The sequence below is a fragment of the Dipteris shenzhenensis genome, chromosome 32 (genome assembly GCF_047967505.1).
Source record: "Dipteris shenzhenensis isolate YYH24624 ecotype China chromosome 32, Dip_SZ_1.0, whole genome shotgun sequence".
NCBI lineage: Eukaryota > Viridiplantae > Streptophyta > Polypodiopsida > Gleicheniales > Dipteridaceae > Dipteris > Dipteris shenzhenensis.
Window position 1 is genome coordinate 42,215,826 of NC_141627.1, and position 24,460 is coordinate 42,240,285.

Genomic DNA, 24,460 nt, shown 5'->3' on the forward strand with positions numbered 1-24,460 from the left:
CCAAAATATATTTTCTTTTCTTTTTCCTTGTGTGGCATTGTATGTCTTCTCCAGTTGTTTGTGCCTATCTGCATCCAGTATGTATTTCAGCTCTTGGCGTAGTTGTTTGCATTCCTCGTCACACCATTTCTTGTGTGGTAGGCCTTTGACCTGTTTCTTTTTTCTTGTAGTTGCTGCTCCAAATGTTTGCGTGGCTGAGGCAAGTATTGCTTCCTACAAGGCTGTCCATGTGGGGTTGGTTATTGCTCTCAGCTTTGCATCCAAAGTGTCTGCATAAACTTGGTGTTTGTCTGGGTCTACTTTGAAACCTCCTGCATGTGCTGAAAATTTCTGCTCCCTATGTTCAAGGTGTATGTCAAGATCCATCCATATTGGGAGATGGTCCGATTCCGGATATTTCATCCCTATGTTGAAGCTTTTGATAATGGGTATAGTATCCACATGTACCAAGGCATAATCTAGCACACTCTGTCCTCCGCTGGCTGAGAGACACGTCATCTTGTGGGTGTTAGGGAATAGTTGCATTCCATTCAAGACTAGCATGTGCAGCCCATTAATCATGCATCAGAGTGCTATGCCTTGTGTGTTGATGGTGTCGTCCTCGGATCCTCTCTGCCACATGATGTCCACTTCTGTGACTGCTTCTTTATCCATTCATCATGCGTAATGGACTGAAACTGTAGTTGACCAATTCTTGCGTTAAGGTCTCCCATCACTATGACTTGGCCCTTTTCTCTGAGTTCAGCCACATCAAGACATAGTGCTTCAAACGCAGCACTAGGGTCCACTCCGTGTCTACTGTAAAAGGGTGACTCATGGTGAGGTATGTAGCAACCTGCAAGAAAGACAGGGCATTTCTATTTTCAGCCACATGTATCTTTTGTATTTGTCCACTTTATGAAGGCTGACTTTTTCTGCCATGTGTTCCTGTATCATGCATGCAACACCTCCTTGCCCTCTTTTCCCCACTTGCCGTTGGTATATTGAGTGCACCACATATCCCGGTATCTCTGGGATCCTGCATGTTTCACTTTCCTAGGTTTCTCCTAAAAGGATGATGTCTGCATCGTGAATGAAGGCATTTATGCTTATCCCTTTATGCCAAGGGAAGCCCCTACAATTCCAAAACATGACTTGTAAGCATTTGTGTGTCTCATGGGTTGCGAGCCCCTATTTCACATTTTGATCCCCATCTTGTGTTTGGGGCAGCTTTCCTTGTCTCATTAGTCTTTCCGTGTATTGCTTTCTTCGCACTTCCTGCTGTTTTGGGGTGCGGTCTTCACTGACATAGAAAGGTGTGCCTTTAAGATACACTTTACTCCTATCCAGGATAATCTCCCTTTTCCGTGGATCTGCTACAGTGCACACAATAGCCCTTTTATTGGGTTTGTCCTCTTGTGCTTTCCCTACAATCACTTCAGGCATCGCAAAGTGTTCTGAAAAAAATTCAGTCACCTCCTTGGCTAGAGCCAGAGGGGTTTCCTTATCCATCTCTGGTAGACCACGGATAACAATGTTTTGAGATCTCTTATCTCTTTCTCTTTGGTTTGTGGTTGATGGACATGATGGTATTTGAGCTGGTTTTGATGGTTCTTCAACATGTGCTGCACTAGCATCTTTCTTAGACACTATTTCAGTCCATTTCTTCCCTTCTTGTACATTCTTTGCATCCCTTTCGACAGGCTTGGCTTGCATAAACTTTTGCATCTGTTGGCATCCATTATCCACTGTGTTCTCTAAGGCATCCACTCTTTTTTGGAGTTGCATGACAGTTTTGTGGAGTTGGAAATTCTCAGCCTGTAGCTCGATGAACATATTCATAAGCATATCTATTTTCCTGCTGTTCTTGGTGCCATACACTTTCCCAAAAGAAGTAGTCAGGCCTGGGTGTTTGTTCAACTTGAAAGGGGTCTGAAATGACCCCATGTTTCCTGGAAAAGAAGGCGGTCCACTTCCACCAATCTAGCAAGGAAGAATATGCACTCTGTTTCTTGGGAAGAAAGAAAAAAACGTTCCTGTGTGTCTGTATTCTGTAGACGATCAAATCTGAGTGTCGAGCTAGCTGATTGTCGATGCTGACTGAGGCTGGTCGCGTAGCTATTTGCATCTATCTTGATTCGTAGAAATTGCAGGTCGCTTCCTGACTGATGTCGTGATTCTCCTGGTGAGTCTTCTCGTGGTTTCAGAATCGATGGCGAAGCTGACGGGAGATCTACAGCGAGGGGCTATATTCCCAAGAGCTAGGGCGAGGGCAGGCAGATTAGCGAGCTGCTGAACATGCCTACGCGTTGGCTGAGGCTACGACGGACGGGAGGCTACAACAAAAAACGGGAGGCTACAACAAAAACGGAGAGGCTAAGCTACAACCCCCAGAAGGGGCTACGACGGACGGAAGGGGGTGTGACGACCGGAAGGGGCTACGACGGACGGAAGGGGCTACGACAGAAGGGGCTACGACGGACGGGCCTACGACGGAAGGGGCTACGACGGAGGACGCTGTGGATCAACGGAAGGACGGGCCTACGACGGACGCTGTGGATCGACGGAAGGGCAGAGGACGCTGTGGATCGACGGAGAGAGAGAGAGAGAGAGAGAGAGAGAGAGAGAGAGAGAGAGAGAGAGAGAGAGAGAGGGAGGGAGGGAGGGAGAGAGAGAGAGAGAAGAAGAAGAAGAATATATTATCGTCCTCTGAAGACCAAAACCGGCCTATGGGACCTGAGCAATACAATATCACAAGTACATGAAAGCTCCTCCCGAAGATGGGAGGGTGGAAAGAGAAACCACCTTCTAGGATTCAGGTGGATTCCTATGCTTGAAGAGCTTATACACAAATGTTCCTAAAGCTGAAGGTGACCCTTTATGCAGCAAATCAGCCAGTTTGTTATGTCCCTCAAGGAGGTGATTGAAGTCTTCCCTAATGTGTGCATAGTGAGGGCATATCATTACCATGTGTTCTTCTGTTTCAACCATACCTTTCTCATTACTGCAAAAAAACATCTCTCTCTCTCTCTCTCTCTCTCTCTCTCTCTCTCTCTCCCTTCGTCCCTCCCTCTCTCTCCCTCTCTCTCCCTCCCTCCCTCTCTCTCACTCCCTCTCTCTGCACATCACTAGGGCCCAGGACAACAGTCGGCTGGACCCCCCCGAAGGATTTTATTCATTGATGAAAAATCTGAATACAAGCTTCAGCTTCAAGGCTGAGTTACAAAACGTATGTGCATCCATTTTTTACAGAGAGCTCACAGGCTCATTCTTTCCAAAGAAAGGAAAGATTTTCATACAAGACAGCAGCCCCGAAGGTGCTCAGTATGGAAAAAACCGGGAAAAGGCTGAAAGAAAAACCAGCCTGTTCCAAAGAAACCCAGCTCACTACCTAGGGGATCTCTGGAACTGGGGCTAGCAGCCAAGTGGGGGGACAATACAGCCAGCGAATCCCTCGTGGAGTCAAGATGTAGAAAACACCTACAGGCCAAGCCTTGCAAAAACGAGCATGACTCTCAATAGTCGCCCTGGAGCCTGGAGTCCCGCGCTCCCAGGTGGACCGTAGAGTGTAAATGATATCCTGCCATATGGCAACTAGGATAGCCGCGGGTGGAACCGGGTGCTCACCCATCACAAGACTGCAGCGAGCCACCCAAATGTTCCAAGGCGTGATGCTGGCTACCACCTCCCAGACACTGTCCTCCTTAGGAGAAGGAGGAGCTAGACTGTCAGGAGGGACTGCCTCATGGAGTGCAATCCTCTCGATGCTTTGACCCTATATCCGGTAGGCTGGGGAGATCTCATCAATCTGAAACGCGTGTCCTCCCTCTGTCAACCAAGCCACCATCCCCCAGGTGTAGTCTCATTAAGACTCTGCATACGTGGCATGATCCTGAGGGCTCCCATCCAGATCCTTGCTGCCCTACGACAACTCCACAGGCAATGCGCGATAGTCTCCAGGGCACCATCAGAGCAACAATGGCACTGCCCGTCCACTCGCATCTGCTCCAACCACGGTCCGATGGGGGGCGGCCAGCCAGAAGAAGTAAGAGATCTTCCTCTGCCGCAAGCTGGACCACAACCGTGTCCAAAACTTGGATCACACATCCCAGGGCACTCTCTAGGTCACCCAATGTCTCTCCCTCGAAGGGGTCCACCTCGACGAGTCCATCTGAAGCCTCCTGCCAATCCGTGTGGTATAGGAAAAGAAGGGCACCTCATCCACCTGCTCAGCTAGGCCCCTTCGCCATTTCGCTGTCAGCCCCCTCGCCATCTGCAGCCCCTAGTCTCGCTGGTTTTTCGGCCCTGTTTCCTGCCAGCCTGCAGCGTGAGCACAGCGCCAACCAGCCATTTTGCCGCAAATCAGCCTGCAACCAGTTTTTTTCGCCATTGATAGCCTGCTCCCCTTGTTTCGCCACCTTTTTCCTGCCAGATCAGCAGCAGTTTCAGCCTCCTATCCCGACGAAGACAGCCTATTAAATGCGAAGCCCAGATCTGCTCCTCGCCACCCATTGCAACATGGACCTCTGGACAGAAATCTGCAGGCCTCTTCTACGCAACAATTTGGCAGATTAAATCATTGCCCGGTGGAGTCTTTCCATTCTGCTTTTAAGGATTCTCTTGTCATTATCAAATTACAGCAAATGAAAGACGCTCCCTTAAAGCATGGAAACCCCTGGTAATTCCCGGCATTTCAAGGACACCTCAGGCATCATCTACCACACAATATCGTGTTCAAATTGCACAACCAGCCCATTTCGGAGCTTTGGCATCTTGGGTCTTCTATGTCACGTGCCCTCCTAGTGATTTGGACCACATCCTATACCTTCTGCGTGAGGCACCTCAGTTACATTACTTCCTCAGCACAGTCCCGGTTGTGTTCCACGAGACACGAAGATACCCAGAACCCGATATTCCTCGATATTCCTCAAGAGTTTGCTGTCCATCTTTGGAGAGAATTTTACCCCTCACCTTCGGCATTTCCAGGGTACTCTCCACCTCCTTCAGCTCCCAGATATCCTCCTATACAGGTTGTACCTTCTCCAAGACAGTATTTACACTCTGAAGGCACTCCTTCTCCTGGATATCCTCCACTTCCGACAGCAGCTCCTTATCCCTTCTCAAATCCGTGGACTCTGCAACCTACTCCTGTCCTCTCACGAGCAGTAACACCACTTTCGGCATCACCAGTGTTACCTCAGACAGGACCTCCTTTACCAGATTTCCACGGGTGGTTCCATCCTGCCTCGTCTGCCCCCTCCAACATGAGCAACCTCAGGGAGCAGCCCGAATCATCTTCCAGGAATGGTACAAACTAGAGCGCAAGTTCGCACTTTTCTCACAGGGATCTCCGATATGTTGCAACGCTCGCGTGAAGCCTCTCCAGAGATCAAAGACTCAAGTCCAAAAAAGACCCTTGAAGTCAATGTACAAGGCGAAACACTACTGCAACTTCAAATTTCCCAGCTTCAGGACATCATCTCCGACTTGGCCCAGAAAGTTCAACAACTTCAAGGTTCTCGCAGTACCACACATACAGAGGATGATGTGACGCAACCAGACGACTATGCGGATTCATTCCCACCAGAGGTAGAAAACACTGAACTACGTGCCCTCTACCGTTTACTTCAAGCTTCCAAAACTAAAAGACTTGACATCAAACTTCCGGAAGCCTACATTGGTCAACGAAATCGCTGAACAGTTGACCAATGGCTCGCAAAAATGCGCATGTATTTTGATACTGTTGACCTCACTGAAGGCAAAAAGATCGCCTTGGCAGCCTCCCTCCTCAAGGATACAGCTTTTCTATGGTGGCAAAGACGCTTAAAGGACGGCAAAAGTGTGTTAACATGGGAACGTTTTGAACACGTGCTCCGTAAGCAGTTCATACCTGCCAATGCAGACTTCCAAGCACGTTCAAAACTCCGGCAGTTGGAGCAAACAGGCTGCATGTCTTCCTACATCTCTCAATTCACCACATTGGTGCTGGAGATTAATGGTTTAACTGAGGATGATCGCCTTCATGCTTTCATCTCAAGCCTAAATCCCTCGTTACGCATTGATGTCCTTAAAGCAAACATCACCACCACAACTGGCGCTATTGCTTACGCAGAGCGCATTACAGATTTCCAAAACACAGGGAAGCAGAGTGCTAATCGCACACAGAACTCTACTATGGCCAAAGGTACTCGCCCTCAAGATAACACCAGGTTTCGAAAAAACTCCGGTAATCAAGGTCAGCAACAGTCTCAAGATCCCCAGAAAACTCAGAAATCATATGCTGGATTCCAACAGAAGCACTTCTACAAGGATCGCGCCTCTTCTTCTTCACAAAGTCATTACCGACATCCCCAACATAAAGGTGCGGCCACTGACAAGAAGAACAACTCCAGCACAAAAGGACTTTGTACCATCTGTACAGGCGACCATAGATGGTTCGATTGTCCCAAGCGACCAAAGCAAAATTCCAATATGGAACCTAGCACTTCCCAAAGAGAAGATGCTACCCCAGCACAAGACAAGAAAGGCAAAGCTGTTCGAATGGCAAATACCATCCACCTGAGCCTTGCCAGCAACCCCGAACCTTCCATGGCCACTCAAGTACTTTGTGTTCAAGGATCGATTCGTGGAACAACGGTCACTATCCTCATCGACAGTGGCTGCTCTCATAACTTCCTAGCTAGTTCTATGGTCGACAAACTTCGGTTGACCACCAGTCCTAGTCTCATGGACTATCAGATTGAACTCGCAAATGGAACTACTTTCTTGTGCAACACCAGGATGAAAAACTTGTCTTTTCGCATCCAACATTATACGGACAAGTTGATCTTCGACATCATGCCTCTTTCTCGGTACGATGTCATACTCGAACAACAGTGGCTCTACGACTATGAACCATCAATCAGTTTTCGCAGCCATACTATCCAGTTTGTCCACCAGGGAAAACTTATTGAGCTAACTGGTTCTAGGGACTCTCCTTCAACCCCAGCTGCCTCTGCCCTACAAGTAAAGAAGTGGGTTCGTAAACGCCAAGTAAAGACTTCACTTCTGTTGGTTACAGTAGTAGAGGAGACACCAACAAAGGATCCTCCTGAATACCTCAACCAACCTTTTTTCCAACCCTACCTGGATATTTTTCCACAGGAATTGCCAAAGCAGTTACCACCTCGACGACCAGTGGATCACCCAATCGAACTTATTCCCGGCAGTAATCCACCGTCGAAACCTCCTTATCGGGTTTCTTACACTCAAAATGAAGAAATCCAAAGACAGGTGACCGAGCTACTCGACAAAGGTCATATTCGGCCCAGTCGCAGCCCTTTCGGATCTCCTGTACTACTTGTGGAAAAAAAGAATAAGTCAATGCGCCTCTGCATCGACTACCGAGCCCTCAACAAGCTCACTATAAAAAACAAGTATCCATTGCCTCGCATCGATGACCTCTTCGATCAACTTCTACACGCAACACAATTCTCAAAGATTGATCTTCGTTCGGGTTATCATCAAATTCGCATCCGAGAAGGCGATGAGTACAAGACAGCTTTTCGAACAAAGTATGGACACTATGAATGTTTGGTCATGCCTTTTGGGTTAAACAATGCCCCGGCCACATTCATGACACTAATGAACGACATCTTCAGGCCTTTCCTCGATAAGTTCGTCATCATTTACCTCGATGACATCCTCGTTTTCAGCAGATCCCTACATGAGCACAAACAACATCTTCACCAAGTTTTTGAAGTTCTCCATGCAAATTCTCTCTACATCAACATTGAGAAGAGTGAGTTCTTTAAGACCCAACTCGAATATTTGGGACATGTTATTTCCGCTTAAGGCATCTCTGTGGATCCCAAGAAGGTCGAGGTAATCAGAAACTAGCCTACTCCTAAGAATGTTCATGATGTCCGCTCTTTTCTCGGATTGGCAAACTTCTACCATACAAAGGTCTATCAGTTTTCCGAAATCGCAGCTCCTATGTCCGAATTATTGAAAAGCACAACAATTTTTCAATGGCTTCCCGAAACAGAGTATAGTTTCCAACAACTCAAGCAAGCACTCACTACCACACCAGTTATGGCTATTGCTGACCCAAACCTTCCATTTGAGGTCATGACCGACACTTCCGACATCGCTACAGGAGCAGTCTTGATGCAAGAAGGCAGAGTTATTGCTTTTGACAGCCATAAACATTCTGATATCCAAACCCGATACCCGGTTTATGATAAGGAGTTTCTTGCCGTTGTACATGCTTATCGCTCTTGGAAACATTATCTCATGGGAGCCGACTCGGTGGTCAAGACAGACCATCACTCTCTAAAGTATATCTTTACTCAGCCAGTCATGAACGCTCGACAAGCACGCTGGGTTGAGTTTCTGGCCAACTTTCACATGACCATTGAGTACATTCCGGGACTACGCAATGTAGTTGCAGATGCTCTCAGCAGGTTAACTCTAGCGTCAGCTATGGTAATCTCTACATTATCTGTGGATGTTCCGAATTCATTCAAAGGAAAGTATTTCAATGATAAAGACTTCGGCACAACAGTACAAGTTCTTTCAAAAGATCGTTGAAGTGCTTGTGCTACTAGTAGATCCTCCACTCGCACATGAAGAACCAATCGATCTAGAGGTGCCATTATTTATGGCTGACCTCGAGTGGAATAATGAACCTAAAGAAGGTACCCATACCAATGATGACTCATATTTTCCTTGGAACCTTGAAACAGAGGCTGAGAATGCTGAAATTGAAGATCAAATCTTTGATAATGACTTAGCCATTCTACATGTCCTAATGGCAGTCGAGCTCCCAAAAGTTGAGCCTCCAAAGTTGAATAACAGCAGAAGATCCCGCAAGAAAGCTGAAGGAGGAAATCGCAAAAAAGCCAAGGCCGAACACTTCAATGAATTCAACAAGTCCAAACAAGGATCGTCAAATTGTACCTTGCAAAGCCAGCTCCCTCAAAATTAGAACCACCGCCTCTTGAATGGGGCACACTTTGTTGCTTGCAAAAGCAGTGCACAGGCTCCTGACATCGCCAAACTTTTCATACAACACATCTTCCGACAACATGGATTGCCCAAGAATATCATATCCGACAGAGATCCTAAGTTTACCAGTCACTTTTGGATTTCACTGTTTGAATCTTTGGGTACAACTCTACTGTTCACTTCAGCCTACCACCCAGAATCAGATGGCCAGACTGAAAGAGTCAACCAAGTTCTGGAAGAAATGCTTCGACATTATATTCAGTCATGCCTAGCAGCTTGGGAAGAGTATCTACCGCTCCTTGAGTTTGCTTATAATAACTCTTTCCATAGCGCCATTAGCATAACTCCATTCCAAGCAGCTTATGGACACACTCCGATCGTACCAACGAATTTTGTACTTCAACATCGGGTGGCCCTAGCTGATCAACTGGTTCAAGAAATGCAAGACATTCTACTCCAAGTCAGGGATCATATGCGAAAAGCACAAGAGCGGTATCAACGGTCTGCCAACAAACATAGACGTCACCTAGAATTTAACACTGGTGACATGGTGCTATTATTTGTAGCCCCACATCGCTATAAGACGGTTAAGTCTGTGTTTCCTAAGTTGCGACCAAGATACTATGGACCTTTCCGGATCGTCAAGAAAAATTCACCTTTAAGTTACAATTTGGAATTACCACCATCATGGGGTAAAATCCATCCAACATTTCATATTTCTTGGCTAAAGACGTACATTCCAGGCGATGAAGCAGTTCCTCCTGCAGGTGATTATGTCCCAGAAATTGAAGACGATTATGTTCTCCTTATTCCTGAGTGTATTCTGGACCATCGACAGCGAGAGACTCGACATCGACTTATCACAGAATTCCTTGTTCTTTGGCGAGATCTGGACGACTCCGACGCTACTTGGCAATCTGATGAAGACTTACAGCAGTACCCTGACATTTTACAGCAGTATTTTCAGAATTTACAGTGATATTTTCTACATCAGTTCATTATCTCCACCAAGGTCTTATTTTGAGTGGGAGGGGATGTCATGATTTGTAACGTATTCCTTTCTCTATTTCTAGACTTATGGATGGTTTGATGAATGGACACTTGTGGAAGGGTATGCCCTTTCGACGCGACACTTCCTATGAGGCACAACCCTTGCCCTTTCGACAGGACACTTCCTATGAGGCACAACCCTTCACAAGAGACATTCTATTGAAGAGACATTTCTATTGTAATGTACCCTCTCATCAAGGGTCACACCCTTCACAAGGGGTACACACCTCTTCATGCATATACACTTTGGAGTACACACATTTTCATGTGTGACTCTTCACTCTCTATATAAGAGAGGCCCAATTGTATGGATGACACACTACAGATACACTATAGACATTCAAGCAATACAATTATTCCTTGTTCTCTGCTATCTCAGTCTCCTTTCTGTTCCTTAGCACATTTCTAAATATAGTAAATCTAGGATTTCTTACACCAAAACCATCTGCTGTCTCTCCAAACGTGGAGTCCTTCCCACCAGGACTTCGGAATAGCTAAGTCAATCTCGCCCATCCGCTGCCCTGCCCCTCGCAGATGCGCTATGGCATCAAGCCTCGCCTCTATCTCCATAGGTAGTCTGCTCCAGCGGCCAAAGGACCCTGCTGGACCACTGTCCCACTATGCCCAACCAATGTGAGTCCGCTGTCCGAGCATACGGCCCTCCTGATCTCTGATCTCTCGATGCCACATAAGGGGCTGGCGCTCAAACTCCTCTCTGCATCTAGGCAGAGCACGGATGAGACCCTTTGCCAGTCTTTGCCATACCCTGTGAAGACTCCTCATCAGGGAGGAGCCCTTCCCCATAAGGGGGGCCTCTGAGAAGATCCATCGATGTGAAGGCTGCCAATGTCCCCCAGTGCATGGGGTGTTCCTCAGAAGCCCTCGCTGTAAGAGGAGCTTCCAAGGCTCTACCCCTGAGGTGAGGCCACGAACCACCAACTTGCCCAAAAGGGCCCTACTCTGCATCTCCGGATCAATGACACCCAAGCCTCCCAGTGCCTGTGGCATGATCACTGGCATGATCACTCTCTGCCAAGCTACTCGGGGCCTAGTGTTCCTTGTGCCATCTGAACCTGCCCAAAGGAAGTTCCGTACCAACCGTCGGAGCTTCCCAATGCAACCTCCGTCAAAGCACCAACAGGAGGCGATATACCGGTTTGCCACTAAGGCGCGACCTGCTAAGGAGAGTTTGGTCGAGCTCCAATAGAGAAGCTTGCGCCAAACACTCTCAAGGACTGGGGCAATCTGTTGCTCTGCTGCAATGTCAATACCCACCTGGCATCTGAGGTATCTCACTGTCCGGCTCCGCGGTATCCATCTAAAGCCAAAGTCACTCCCCCACTCCCGGATCTCATGTGTCTCCTCAAAGCCTATGAAGAAACCTATAGATTTCGTCCAGTTGATCTGTGCCCCCGAGGCCTCACAATAAATAGCCAGGGCGCCCCTGACTCTCTCCAGACTCGCTATGGTGCCCTCAACATACAAGGCCGTGTCGTCTGCAAACTCCGAGTCAAGTAGCTCCTCCTCCTATCTAATTGGGAGCTTTAGCCCTGTGAGACCCACCACTTGTGATCTCAAATAGTAGCTCAAAGCCTCCACCACAAACAAGAAGAGGAAGGGAGCAAGTGGGCATCCCTGGCGGACTGAGCGAGAGAGAGGAAAGGCCTCGCCTGTGTGTCCTCTAATAAGCATCTGGCTAGAGCTCCTTGCATATAGCGCTGAAACTCCTCTAACCCATCTATCTGAGAAACCCAATCTCCTCATAGTGCCCTCCAAGAAAGACCACTCCACCCTGTCCTAGGCCTTCTCAAAGTCCAAGAGAAGCACAGCCAGCGGCTGTGACTCCTCTCTGGACCAATCCACTGCCTCCCAGAACGTGAACATGTTGTCCAGGATGCTACGCTCCTGGACAAACCCAATCTGTGTGTCATGGATGATGTCGGTAAGGTGGGGCCGTAACCGCAAATTCAAGACCTTGGCGAGGATCTTGTATGCAGTATCAAGCAGAGTGATCAGCCTCCACTATCGGATGTCTAACCTATCTCCCCCTTTTGGGATCAAACAAATCCACCCCCTACTCAAAGACTGAGGGAGAAGGCCTGTGTCAAAAATCTCTTGGCAAGCTAGACGAAAAGGGGTGGAGATAATCTCCCAGAAGTTTCGGAAGAAGGCCAGAGTCAAGCCATCCTCACCCGGGCACTTCTGGGTCGGGAGAGCCTTGAGGGCTTCCCAGAGCTCCTCATCTGTGAAAGGCTCCTCAAGTCTGTTGCATAAGTCCTACGAGACTATGACGGAACGTGACCCCAAACTAGCTCTTGGGTCACAAGACCAGCTGGGGTCATCCTCTCCGTCTGAAAGAGCTGGCTGTAGAAACCCGTGGTCATGTCCAGAATCTCCTACGGGTCAATGTGCATGATGCCCTGCGAGTCCCGGAGACGCTGAAGCTGTGTGCCTGCGGATCAGGACTAGTGGTCTGAAAGAACTACTTCGTCATCTTGTCCCCCTGCTGCACCCATCGGGCCCGAGAGGAGTGATAGGAAAACTCAGCCCACCGCACCTCCGTGTCCTGGAGCTCGAGACGAACGCTCTCGAATCTGTCACTAAGCCACTGAGACACTGGGTCCTGCTCCCTGAGCCTCTCGATGGATGCGAGGTCTCTCCTCAAAGCCCGCTCTCGCTCTTGAAGGGTACTCCTCCGCTGAAGGGCGTGAGCCTGCAGCTCCTTACTGCTCCTCTGAATCGCATCAGCCACCCACGTAGCCCAGCCCTCACAGGGTGCCGTCTCTAACTGTTCCCAAATCCCTGCCATGACCTATTGAATCTCCTCATCCTGCATGAGGTCCTCTGGAATGCGGACCCCCTTCTAGGGGAGACCTTGACGGGACTGACCCAAGTGAAGTACCACTGGAGAGTGGTCTGACATCGTGGTACCTACCAGAATCACGGTAGATCCACCTCTGTGTAGTGCCAATCCCCAACATAGAAACGGTCTAGTCTCTCTAGCAATCCATCGTGTCTCCTCTGTCCAAAGGAGAAGAGAAGGCTGCCAGGTGTCCTGCTGAAATCTGGCTCTCTCCACGGGTCTCTGCCACTGACCATGAAAATGAACTGCTCCCAAGTGCTACGCTTTGCTGTTGGCATTTCAGAAAAAGAGGCTCCGCCTTGCTTGTCTTCCCCAAACTCCAGGTTGTTGAAGTCACCTCTAACAATCCAGGAATCTACATCCGGAAGACACTCTGACAGCCTCCTCCAAAAGGCCGGGCGGTGCTGTCTGCACGTTGGGGCATACACGTTCATGATCCCGATCCCGTCCGAACTCCCATCCAAACTGCCCGTCCTGGAATGAGCTCGCCCTAGTCGTAGACCTCTGGAATGCCCGTCCTGGAATGAGCTCGCCCTAGTCGTAGACCTCTGGGGCCAAAGTCTGTGAGACTGAGATGCAGACCCCTCCACTCCGTCCTACCACAGGAGACCACTCCTCTGGACCTCTCCCTGGGAGAAGGTGATGGCGTCGTCTGATGTCTGAAGCTGAAAACATGTGTTCCTGAATCATAAGGATGTCCACTGCCCGTCCAACCACTGCCATCTGCAACTACCGGAGTATCAAGTACTGCAACTAGCTACGAACACCACCGTGGAGCCCGTGTACGTTCCAACTCACTATGGTCCAGCTCATGAGGACAAGGGAGTCGAGAACAAGGCTCTCCTGTGAGTGGGTGCCAGTCCTAGAAAGACTGCTTTGTGTGATTTTGCCGGGGGTTTAGAGGACGAGTAGTCAGTATCTGTGCGTCGCCGTACTAGTATGGATACCGGCTCAATACCGATCTTCCGTGCCCACTTTCATGAAGGAGGCTTCCACCCCGAACAGCTCCGCACACTTTTGGAGGGCTCAGGGGCCAGAGGTGTGCCTACTCCACCTTTGCCTCCGGTGGCAATCTGATAACTCCTATCGCCAAACCACACACCGGCTCCTCGCGCGTGAAGCTCAACTGAAAGTTCACCTCCGCACCATGGGCGTACCAAAGGTCTAATCCATGTGGCCCCATCCACTCATCCATCATGAGTGTAATCTGATTCCCCCAAAATAGCATCAAACACCTCCAGGGACCATTTCTCCACCCCTGTGGAGGCAAACGGAAATCTCCAAACGGGGTGTGTCGAAGATCCCACTTCACTGATCAAACCCCCCTTTCGAGGTTGAAAGACCATGAGCGTTACCTCCAAAGGTAGAGGATAAGAGTCCGGAACCTCCAAGTAGTTCCAGGGTCCTAACCTCCAGAAGTCCCGCGGTAAGGGACGCCCAGGTTGGAGGTTAAGGGCCGCTGACTGGAAAGACGAGCCTCGTCCCTCAGGATCCTCCCTGAACAGGCCTGCTGCTGCGATGAGAAGGCAGAAGGGGGCGTCATCGTTCCCTTGCCAACTGATAGGGGTGTCGAAGCGGAAGAACCTACTGCTGAAGTGGAGAGGGGGACAGCATGAGAGGGAGCGGTGGGGACGCGGGGGATAGAGCGAGGGGGGTGGGTGGAGAAGGATCAACTCTGGGAGGGACTCTGAGATCTCAACCGCCAGTCTGATCTTGGGGACTCCATCATCTGCTAAAACTGAGGCGGCCAACTCTAGCGGGGACTCGAGCACTGTGCCAAATGCCTGACCAATGGAAGGGAGGATGGCTGGATACTCCTTGGGGATCTCTGGAAAGCGAAGTGTAACCGGGAAACATGAAACATGGTGTGTCTTATCCATGTCCTCCACTGTAAACCCATGATGCCTGATAAATCTTCTGTAGTATGAACAGAGGCCTAGGAAACTAACGACTTCATGACAAGTCGTAGATGGCTTGGATCTTCGCCTGATCCATCCATATGCTATCCTTGAAAATTATGTGCCCCAAATAGTGGATCTCTTACAAGAAAATTTCACTTTTCTTGCTATTTGCATAGAGCTGGTGATTATACAGCTCTTGGAAAAAAGTAGCAAGATGCTCCTTCTGCTCTTCTTCTGACTTTGAGAAGACAATTATGTCATCGAAGAAGGCACCTGTGAACTATCTATAAGGACAAAAGATACGATCCATCATTCTGTTAAAGGTAGCCGGAGCATTTGTTAACCCAAAAGGCATCACCAGATATTCACACAGCCCAAATGTAGTGCAAAAAGTTGTATTGTACACATCATGTGGCTGTATTCTCACTTGATGATAACCACTCTTTAAATCTATCCTACTGAAAACTCAGGCTCCATTGAGCTGGTCCAGCACATCATCGATGCAAATCTGTTCTTAATGGTCATCTTGTTTAGTGCGCAGTAGTCAACGCACATATAAATGAACCATCTTTCTTCTGTACAAGAAGTACATGGGAGCAAAATGCAGAGGAACTGGGCTGAATCATCTCTTTGGACAATAAGTCTCACACTTGGGCCATGATTTCTTCTCGCTAGGTTGCACTGACTCTGTGCGCGGGCCTATTAGGTGGCTCACTGCCAGGAATAAGCTATATTTGATGGTCTTCAGGTCTCTAAGAGGGTAACTCCACTGGCAAAGTATCTGAAAAACAATCTTTAAAATTTACAAGAAACTGAAATTCATCTTTATCTACCTCATTCATTGTAGCACGCATTTCAAGATCTTTCTTAAATGAAAACCATGTACCCTAAAACTGTAGACTTTATTGCTTATCAAATGGAACATCAGATACAATGGGGGAGACCTCTATGTACAAATTCAGGCAAAGATAACTTCACTGCCTTACAATGAAACCAAAGGCATTCCCAAAACTACATCATGATGTTTAAGCGAAAAAATAAAGAAATCCTTCTCATCTACGTAACTCTGTACATGGACTCGGAGCTTCCTAATCAAGGAAGTTACATGCACAGGGTCCCCAAGGAACATCTGATCGGCATCTAGGACCCTAGCCAACCCTTCAGTCTTTATCCCCACACTCGGGGCGAAATCTTCTGAGATGAAATATTTTGTAGCCCCTAGATCAAGCAATATGAACACCTATACCTAGATGAATCCCAAAACATTCCCAAACTCATCCTCTACAAACACAACATAGTGCAGTTTCAATCTCATGATAGTCACTCATAAGGTTGAAAACCATAAACTCCATCACACATAGCAGGGACGATCTACTATGGCATCCCCACTAATGTCATTAGCGCCCAACAATGGGTGTAGACCATAGTATTAAAAAATGCTCTCACACATACAAATCCACACAACTACACATACTTGAGCATCCATTTATACAAAGTCTTCGTACAGAGTTTCTGTCGGCACTCCGGAGGTGAAGGGCAGACTCAGCCATGACGAAGGCTAGCACTAAAGGAGAAGGATAATCAAAAAGCAGTCCAAAATCTCTTCATTCAAGCTACAACTACTTGTGAAGTCTGAACGATCTCATTTTAGTAAACAAGCAATATGAGCGCCTGCTGGTCCCTTATCTTGCCCCTGATGATAACCACTCTTAAGGTCTATGCAGCTGAAAAGCGTACATCCTGCCAAACGATCGAAAATGTCATTTATTCAAGGAATAGGAAAATGGTATTTGATGGTCTGCGTATTCAAGGCTGTACACACATCCTGAAAGATCCATCTTTTCAGCAGCAACATAAATAAGGAAAGAACATATTCCTTTTCTAAAACTGAATGGCTTACCATAGGAATAGTATTTCCTGAAACTCCAACTAAACTCCTTACATCTTGACCCTTGTGTTGAATGGTCAGGATGTTCTTTGTGTAATCAATTCGAGGATTGACTTCTTATGCCAAGGCATTCCTAGTATCCCTTGAATGTGAACCCTCAGTTTGCCGATGAGAGAATACACCTTTTCTTTGTGACACTTGAAAGCACCAAGTGCCTAATGTGCTTCACCTTTGTCTTCAATAGCTATGCCCAAACATCGTGCTAACTCATGCAATATAAAATTATATGTGTTGCACCGTCATTAAGCAAGAAAAGGGCTGAATGATCTTTTACCTAACCCCAAGTTTTGAGGATGACACATCCTCATCTTTTTGTGGGAGAGTCTCCATGTTGTGGGCTACCATTGTTTTCCTCAAAGCCTCCTTGTTGATGTTATGCTTTGGCAGCCTACTTTTGAGGGCACTCATGGCCACGCACTCCACATTTGAAGCATTGTCCTTCAAAGCAATAACTTTGCTTTGCTGATGAGATAGGGTATTGGAGGACTTCTCTTTATGGACATGCTTTGGAGGTGGCCCATTGGATGCTCCTTGATTCTTCTTGAATTCGTTTTTGGACGCCCTTCTTCTTTGGATCGCGCTTGCCTAAGAAGAGTAGCTTCTTCTCAATCTCTAGTGCCACATTAATAGTGTCCTCCAAAGTCGCGGGGCTCACGATGTATCTCAACCCCGCATAGAACTTCCTTTGTTGCTCTCTCAAATCCTTTTTACTAAAAACTTGAACTTTGAGTAAAGTACCCCAAAAACGAGTGACATACAGACTTTTTTGTCTTGTCGTTGTCAAAGGATATCCCATTGCTCCATCATGTCTCTTTTGAACTCCTTTGGGAAGACATGATCTTGCGATTGCCTGAACTTTCTCCCAGTGTGGGCTTGCTGTCCCATGCTGGCCATAGCAGACATGTGGGGTTGCCCGTTGTTGAAGCTTGGTGATGGGAGGCCACTTGGTTCCCCTGGCAGCCACCCTCATTGCCATTCGGCAAGATATATCTACACCTTGCGTACCATATGCGAGCGAGGATCCTGGACGACCACTGAGAAGAAGGTGTGTCGTGCAAGCTTGGACTGCAGGTGTCTTCCATGTATCCATAGAGCGAGGTATAGTCACCCACCCTGGTTGTTGGCCTCTATTTCAGAGACACACAATCAGTGAACTAAGCTCTTTGAAAAAAGGCTGGTTGACGATCAGTCTTTTCATTTTTTGTTTTCTTTCACAACTAGTGCTACACACAGATTGCTGATTTGTATGGTTGGTTTTTTTATCAAGCATTAATAATAAGTTCTTTTCTAAGAGAGAGGGGAAAAAGGGGCGTGCCGGGAGGGGGAGGGGGGGGGGGGGGGGGGGGGGGGGGAGTTTACTCTACAAAGGTAATGGTGCTGTCCATTTCAATAAAAACTCACCTTGGAGCATTGGAAAATCATTTTCTCGGGTCCTTCCTTACAGACACTACCAAGGCACAAGAAATAACAACAATCTATATGGACTTCCACTTCAAATTATTGACTCTTATGTCACAAAAAATTAAACTGATACAAAATCAAAAGTTTGTGGACATTGTGAATACCAAGTTAGGTGCTGCCCAGCCAAAAAATGAAGAGAGAATAGTCATCATCTGCAAACCAATAGTGTAAGAATTATTCTTAATACTCTAAAAAGAATCCAGTGCAACGCATGAATTCACCTTAATTAAAATTTTATATCATAATGCATCAAAAAAGACACTTTCGCAACAATCTATCTCACAAGAGAACCACTAAAAAAACTTATATGTCTATCTATCTGATGATATGTAACTAAGTTTAGTACATGACTCATGTCAGGGAGATTCCATGGTAGCCCAACTCAAAATACAAAACATGAAGCACTGCCTTCATGACTTAGTACGACATTTAAAGGCAAACAATTTTTTTGGCCTGATAATGCAAGTTTTTTTTTTTTAATGCAAGCTTGTACTAAAGAAAAATGTCCTATGATTTTCTATAAAGATAAGGATTAATCTGTTCAGTAATTGATCCTGCTGAGAGGTAGGATGATACTTATCCTACTGAGAGGTAGGATGAGCGCCCAATAGTCCAGGAGAGCAACAGAAACAACATTGACAGCAAGAATCCAATGGTCAACATCAGGCAATCAACACCTAGAATGGTAACAGTCCCCATCAACTGATTTGTATAACTCAGATGCAAAACTCCCAGACTGGACAAAATGAGCGAATCTCAAACTACTCACAAACAATCTATGGAATAAAACTTGAAAGTCATTTTTTTTAAACATGTTACACAAAGATTATACGCAAACCTATACATATCTAGATCAATTTGAAGAACATATCAATGATACAAAACATTAGTTACCCACCGCAAGAGCTCCATATGCCCCACCAAAAACCAGCCTCCTAGAGTGCCGCATCGCCATAAGCTGCCAAAAGATGGAACAAACACAGAAGAGTACAAGGCAAAAGTTTATGAGATGTCTGAATTTTCTGAGAAGACAGCATGCTACCTTCAAGTGTCAAATCAAACTTCTACATTATTCCACCTTCACAACCTTGTGAGCTTTGTTTCCCAAATAATGGCTTCTATGAAATGTGTAAACTATCCTTTTGTTCATTAATGCAAATTCTGAGCATATAGAAAAGAACAGGTATTACAACTACAGGATGCTGTTTGAATAAGGACCCCAGGAGATAGAATTACCGCTGCAACAAAGAAGGTTTTGTCTCCAATCTCAGAAACGATGGTCATTGTTGTTGACTTGATAAGACCCTGCCACAGCATTTTTACATATATACCTTTTGTAAGACTAGGATATATCCAATCATACAAATCTAGATTTTTGTTGATCTAAAGTCCAAAATTCTACAATGAAAATAAAAGAGAAAATGAACGAGAAGAAAAATGAGGTAACCAAAAAAGAAAAGAAAAACAAAAGGTAGACAAACTTAGCAAGCAAAGCAACACTTATGTCGTCATCAGGGCCCAAGCATACAAAACATAAATGTCCTTAATGGCAATCCAAATGCAAGGTGTAGGACCCTTAGTCAGAAAGTATTGCAATGCCCCATTAGCACCAAAAAATAACAAGCATTGGATATCAGGCCAAGGGTGGGAAGCATGATATCAGTCAAGGGAGGTGTAGAAAAGTATAAACACTTACCCAGAAATACAGTTCAGGCACTTACACAGATTCTACTCAGAGAAAACACAGTGTACTGCACTGTATATATATTGCAGCAATAAAAAATGGTGAACATGTGAACATAGACCGATGAATGATCATATGAGATGATGCTGTGAGAGTGATAAAATGCGTGGAAGCAAGCAGCACACACACACACACAAATTCTATTAACGTCCACTGGAGACCAAAAGGTCTATGGGACAGCAAGAAACCCTCTAGGACATCTGCTTTAGGGAGGGCACATGGCAGCTCCCAAGGAGTGCAAAAGCAACCCCAATTATTTAGAGCACCTACATAGTAGTCTGAAAGAGTAATCAGCCATACATCAGTTTAAGACTGAGTGTCTTTTGGTTTTGATTTAAACTCTCTGATTAGGGCTATGCCTTCACGGTAAACTGCCCATTTTCCATCCTTTCTAGCAGCCCTGACTTTAGCTAATTCAGTTGCCTTATTCTTGAGTTAAGCTTCTGTAAGCTCCTCAGCTATCCATACTTTGGTACCCTTCAACTTGTAAGATTGTCGAAGAAGCTTGATTTGCATATCTTTTGACTTCCTCATGACCTTTGTAGTGCATAATAGAAGCGGGCATAGAGTCGTCATCATCCTGCTCACCATCATCCGTCCATTCAATGTTGGGCAAGCCTGCTTTGATCTTTGTCAATATTTTACTATGAGTGTCCTCCTCTTTGTACCAATCTTTTGGAAGTCCCCCTATTCTAATCTTCGGCGAATTATCACATCTAGCTTCGTGTTCTTTAATCTCTGCTTGAATATCAAACTTACTTGCTTTGGTGTCCACTTCCACAATCACTTCCTTCTTAGCACTTTGTACTTCAATGTGAACAAGATCTTTGACTATAGAGACTAGCTCCGGGGTAGGGGGGGAATCCTTACAAGATTTTACAGCCTCATCGGATTTACTTGCTTTGGTGTCCACTTCCACAATCACTTCCTTCTTAGCAGTTTATACTTCAATGTGAACAAGATCTTTGACTGTAGAGACTAATTGCGGGGTAGGGGGGGAATCCTTACAAGATTTTACAGCCTCATCAAGTATTGCCTGCTTACCAAGCCGTTCCAGAATGTGAAGTCGAGCCTTTACTTCTACCAATTCCAATCGTAGCTCTCTCATTGCTTGCTGTAGATAAAAATTCTGATCTTGTTGCCTAAGGATGGGTCGTTTTGAGCCTTCTTGTTGATAATTGTGTGCATACGGAGAGGGTGTCATGGCTGCAATTGTAGAGTACCAAGTCCTGATGGAGGCTGAAGGAGTTGACCAACTCAGGGTTAGGGTTAGGGTTAGTTTGTTGTTTGAAGAAAATTAGGGGGGGTTAGTTGTTGATGACAGGATTGGGGGGGCTGGCGTCTAGCGGCTGTTGGGGTCTGGCGGCTGCCCTGCTAGCTGGTTAGCCAGGTGCTTAGCTAGGTCAGTAGGTTACGGGCGATGGACTGAGGCTGGGCGGCGACAACAAGCTGAGGCTGAGCGACAACGGGCTGAGGCAACGAAGGGATGGGTGACGGGCGAAGAGAGAGAGAGAGAGAGAGAGAGAGAGAGAGAGAGAGAGAATAGACACTGATAGAGGCAATTATAACTGTGTATATAGCAAGGGGGAACACGCAAAAGAAGAGGGAACACTGTGCCAGATGAGATGCCAGAGGAAGGAGGGGGAAGTCCTATATAGAGGGCAGTGGCAGGGGAGCCAAGCAGACTGACCAGCAGTCGGCTGTCCTACTGCCAGGCCAGGCCCTATATCAGGGCTGCCTAGGGGGCACCAGCCTGCAAATATGCTGACCTTACCAGAACACTAAGGCCTCCCCTGGCCTATAAAAGCCCACACTGGGGGCTAATATGGACAACCTATCCTATCCTGAGGAGGCGGGCACATCCACAATAAAAGAACTCACTCACGAAACTACACCTGAGATGCCGTCAACTCTAACAGATGCACCACTACCAACGTACTATGGATCTTGCACTGGTCATAGAAACCTCTTTGCTCCCTGGTATGTTCCTAGGACACCTTGTTGAGATTTTATCATCAAGGTGATCGGAGGTTGATATCTTGGATTGGATTTGGATAGGATTGAGGAGATTGGTTGCCTATTTTATAGGTTGAACCTTGATCTATTGTGTGGAGCATATAGGAGCCTTATCTTGACAAGACTGATAGCCAATGGTCATGTGATATTTTGTCTTATCTCTTTGTGTGGTGTCTCCTCCACACTGATCCCATCACTGCCTTCCCTGAGAGGATCGCCAAACTGTTATGCCCAAATCATGGTTTCATGCAGGTGCTTCGCTCAAGGCATGCGGGGAAGATAGCCATTTTCAGATGGCCAAGTGATCGCTACAAACGAATGCTAGGTGTATGCAGTGAAGATTAAAATCTAAGCAAGGGGGAGTGCGTCATTTAAAAATGAATGGAAAGGAAGGAAAAGAGAATGCAGAATAAATTGGAAAAAAAGTACTCTTGCATAACTTAGCCTCTCTGGGCAAAAGGCTCCCTAGCTTCTGTTATATACAAGACTTTTGACGTGGTTGGTATTTCCCAGCCACATTCACAACCATTTACATCTACCAGTCAGAAGGGTAGGTGCCATTATTTGACCACCGAAACTATCTTGACACTCCTTGCGTGATCACAGAACCTCTTACCAGTAATTTCCAAATCATGTGAATACATAAATTTACTTATTAACTAACATGATTACACAATCACATTAGCAGTGAGAAATAACGCCATGTTTGGCAATGACCTGGTAAACAAGAATTATACTGCCACTACATGCTCATATACCGCCTGGTATATGCCCATATAACGGAGGTATAACCTAGTGTCTCAGCAGTATCTGGGCTTGTACCAGCGGTATATTTTCTCACAAAGATGAAGGAACTACTGATGCACCAGGGAGTGGTTTATGTAGAGAGACTGTTCCAGCACCTTGACTAGCCAACTGCCTGGGTCAGCCAACAAGCCTGGTTGGCTGGCCGGCTGGAACAAACCAGGGCCGACCAGACTGGCTGACCTAGCTGTTCCAACCTGGCCTTTTGTAGGCCTTCTACTGAGCCTTTTCTGGCAGCCCACAGCTGCTCCAATGCTGCAGTAGTTTGCTGCAGACAGCAGGGTCTGTCAGGCCCTGCTACAAACAAAAGGATCCATGGGAGTACCTGCTGGCTTGCAATCTGCCATCTGAAATCTCTCCAAAGCTCCAAGCAATACCTATGCTGGCTAAGAAATATTCCATCAGCCGTCCTTTGAATCTCCATGCCAAGGAAGTAATGAATCTCCCCAAGATCTGTCAACTCAAATTCATTTCGAAGCATAACCTATGTATCTCCTATCATGCTATGATGGTTTCCAGAGATGGTAAGGTCATCAACATATAACATAACAAGCAAGACAAGATCACCTTGCCCAAATGTGTACAGGTTGGCGTCCGATGAGCTCTAACTGAGTCCGATAGTGGTGAACAGATCACGGGACCTAATTCAGTCCGTACACCTTTTTCAACTTGCATTCTCTCCTTTAGCTCAAAGCCTAGAGGCTGCTCAACATATATGTCCTCTTGAATCTCCCCATTGAGGAATGCAGACTTCACGTCCATCTGCAATAGTGGCCAACCATGATGGGCTGCTAAAGACGACAACATCTGAATGTTTGCCATGCGGGCTGTAGGAGCACAAGCCTCGTGATAGCCCAGCCCCTCAGCCTAGGCATACCCCTCATGCTTGTCCAAACTGCTATCGGATTTGTACTTGACCTTGAAGATCCACTTGGTATTTATGACCTTCCGCTTCGATGGTCGAGGAACAAGGTCCCAAGTCTGATTACTATGATGGAAACAATCTCCAATTCCATGGCTGCCATCCATGCCAGATGCTCGGCTGCCTCCTCCAAGATGCGAGGCTCCAATCATGTCATACGAAGGCTGTGTATCCAACATGTGCCTGGGCTCAATTGAGATTGCCTCGTTCCTTAATTGTTGGACTCAGGAATGTGTCACTTTGGATTCCTGCACTGTTTGGATATACCACTTGGGCACAGTCTTGGTGGGAGGCCCAGTAGAAAGAACTAGAGGATATCATCCCGTGAGTCCCCTTTTATTTGGAGAGAGCAGAGCTTGGACAGTCTTGCTTTTGTTTTTCAACTCTCTTTTAAAAGGTACACGCAACGCACACCTTCCGGCTATAATATCCCATAAATGTGTAGAAAATACTGACAGCCAACAAAGGATCTTGTGGACATGTGAGCACACAAGTCAGAGTGTACCAATTCCATATGGCTATGTGGAAAGAATTGCCGATGTTGCTTACCCTCAAGGCAAGCTGTGTAGAATCTAGATAGAAGAATGCGGGTGAAGCGATATTCTTGTCATCCATCTCAGCAACGTGGTCAGTGGTACATGCCTAAGACGCCCATGCAACAACATGCTCGCCAAATCTTGATCACAAGCAAGGAATGCAATTATTGGGTAAAGACCGCCGTCCTCAATCCCTCGAGCCACAATCTCATTGTTCTAGTGATTTCTCACCAAAACCTACTTGTCAC

The 24,460-nt window shown here is 46.6% G+C and overlaps 1 protein-coding gene across 2 annotated transcripts in view; it reads right to left on the bottom strand.

Annotated features, from left to right (window-relative positions):
- LOC147880779 (GDT1-like protein 5) overlaps positions 1-24,460 on the bottom strand; it is a 62,063-nt gene that overhangs the window by 32,691 nt on the left and 4,912 nt on the right. For both annotated transcript variants that reach the window (XM_087371211.1, XM_087371210.1), the window contains 3 exons: positions 19,427-19,495; positions 19,089-19,148; positions 18,295-18,342 (listed from right to left, as the gene is read on the bottom strand). In XM_087371211.1, the coding sequence (XP_087227337.1) occupies positions 18,295-18,342; positions 19,089-19,148; positions 19,427-19,495 (177 nt within the window). The remainder of the gene's footprint in view (positions 1-18,294; positions 18,343-19,088; positions 19,149-19,426; positions 19,496-24,460) is intronic.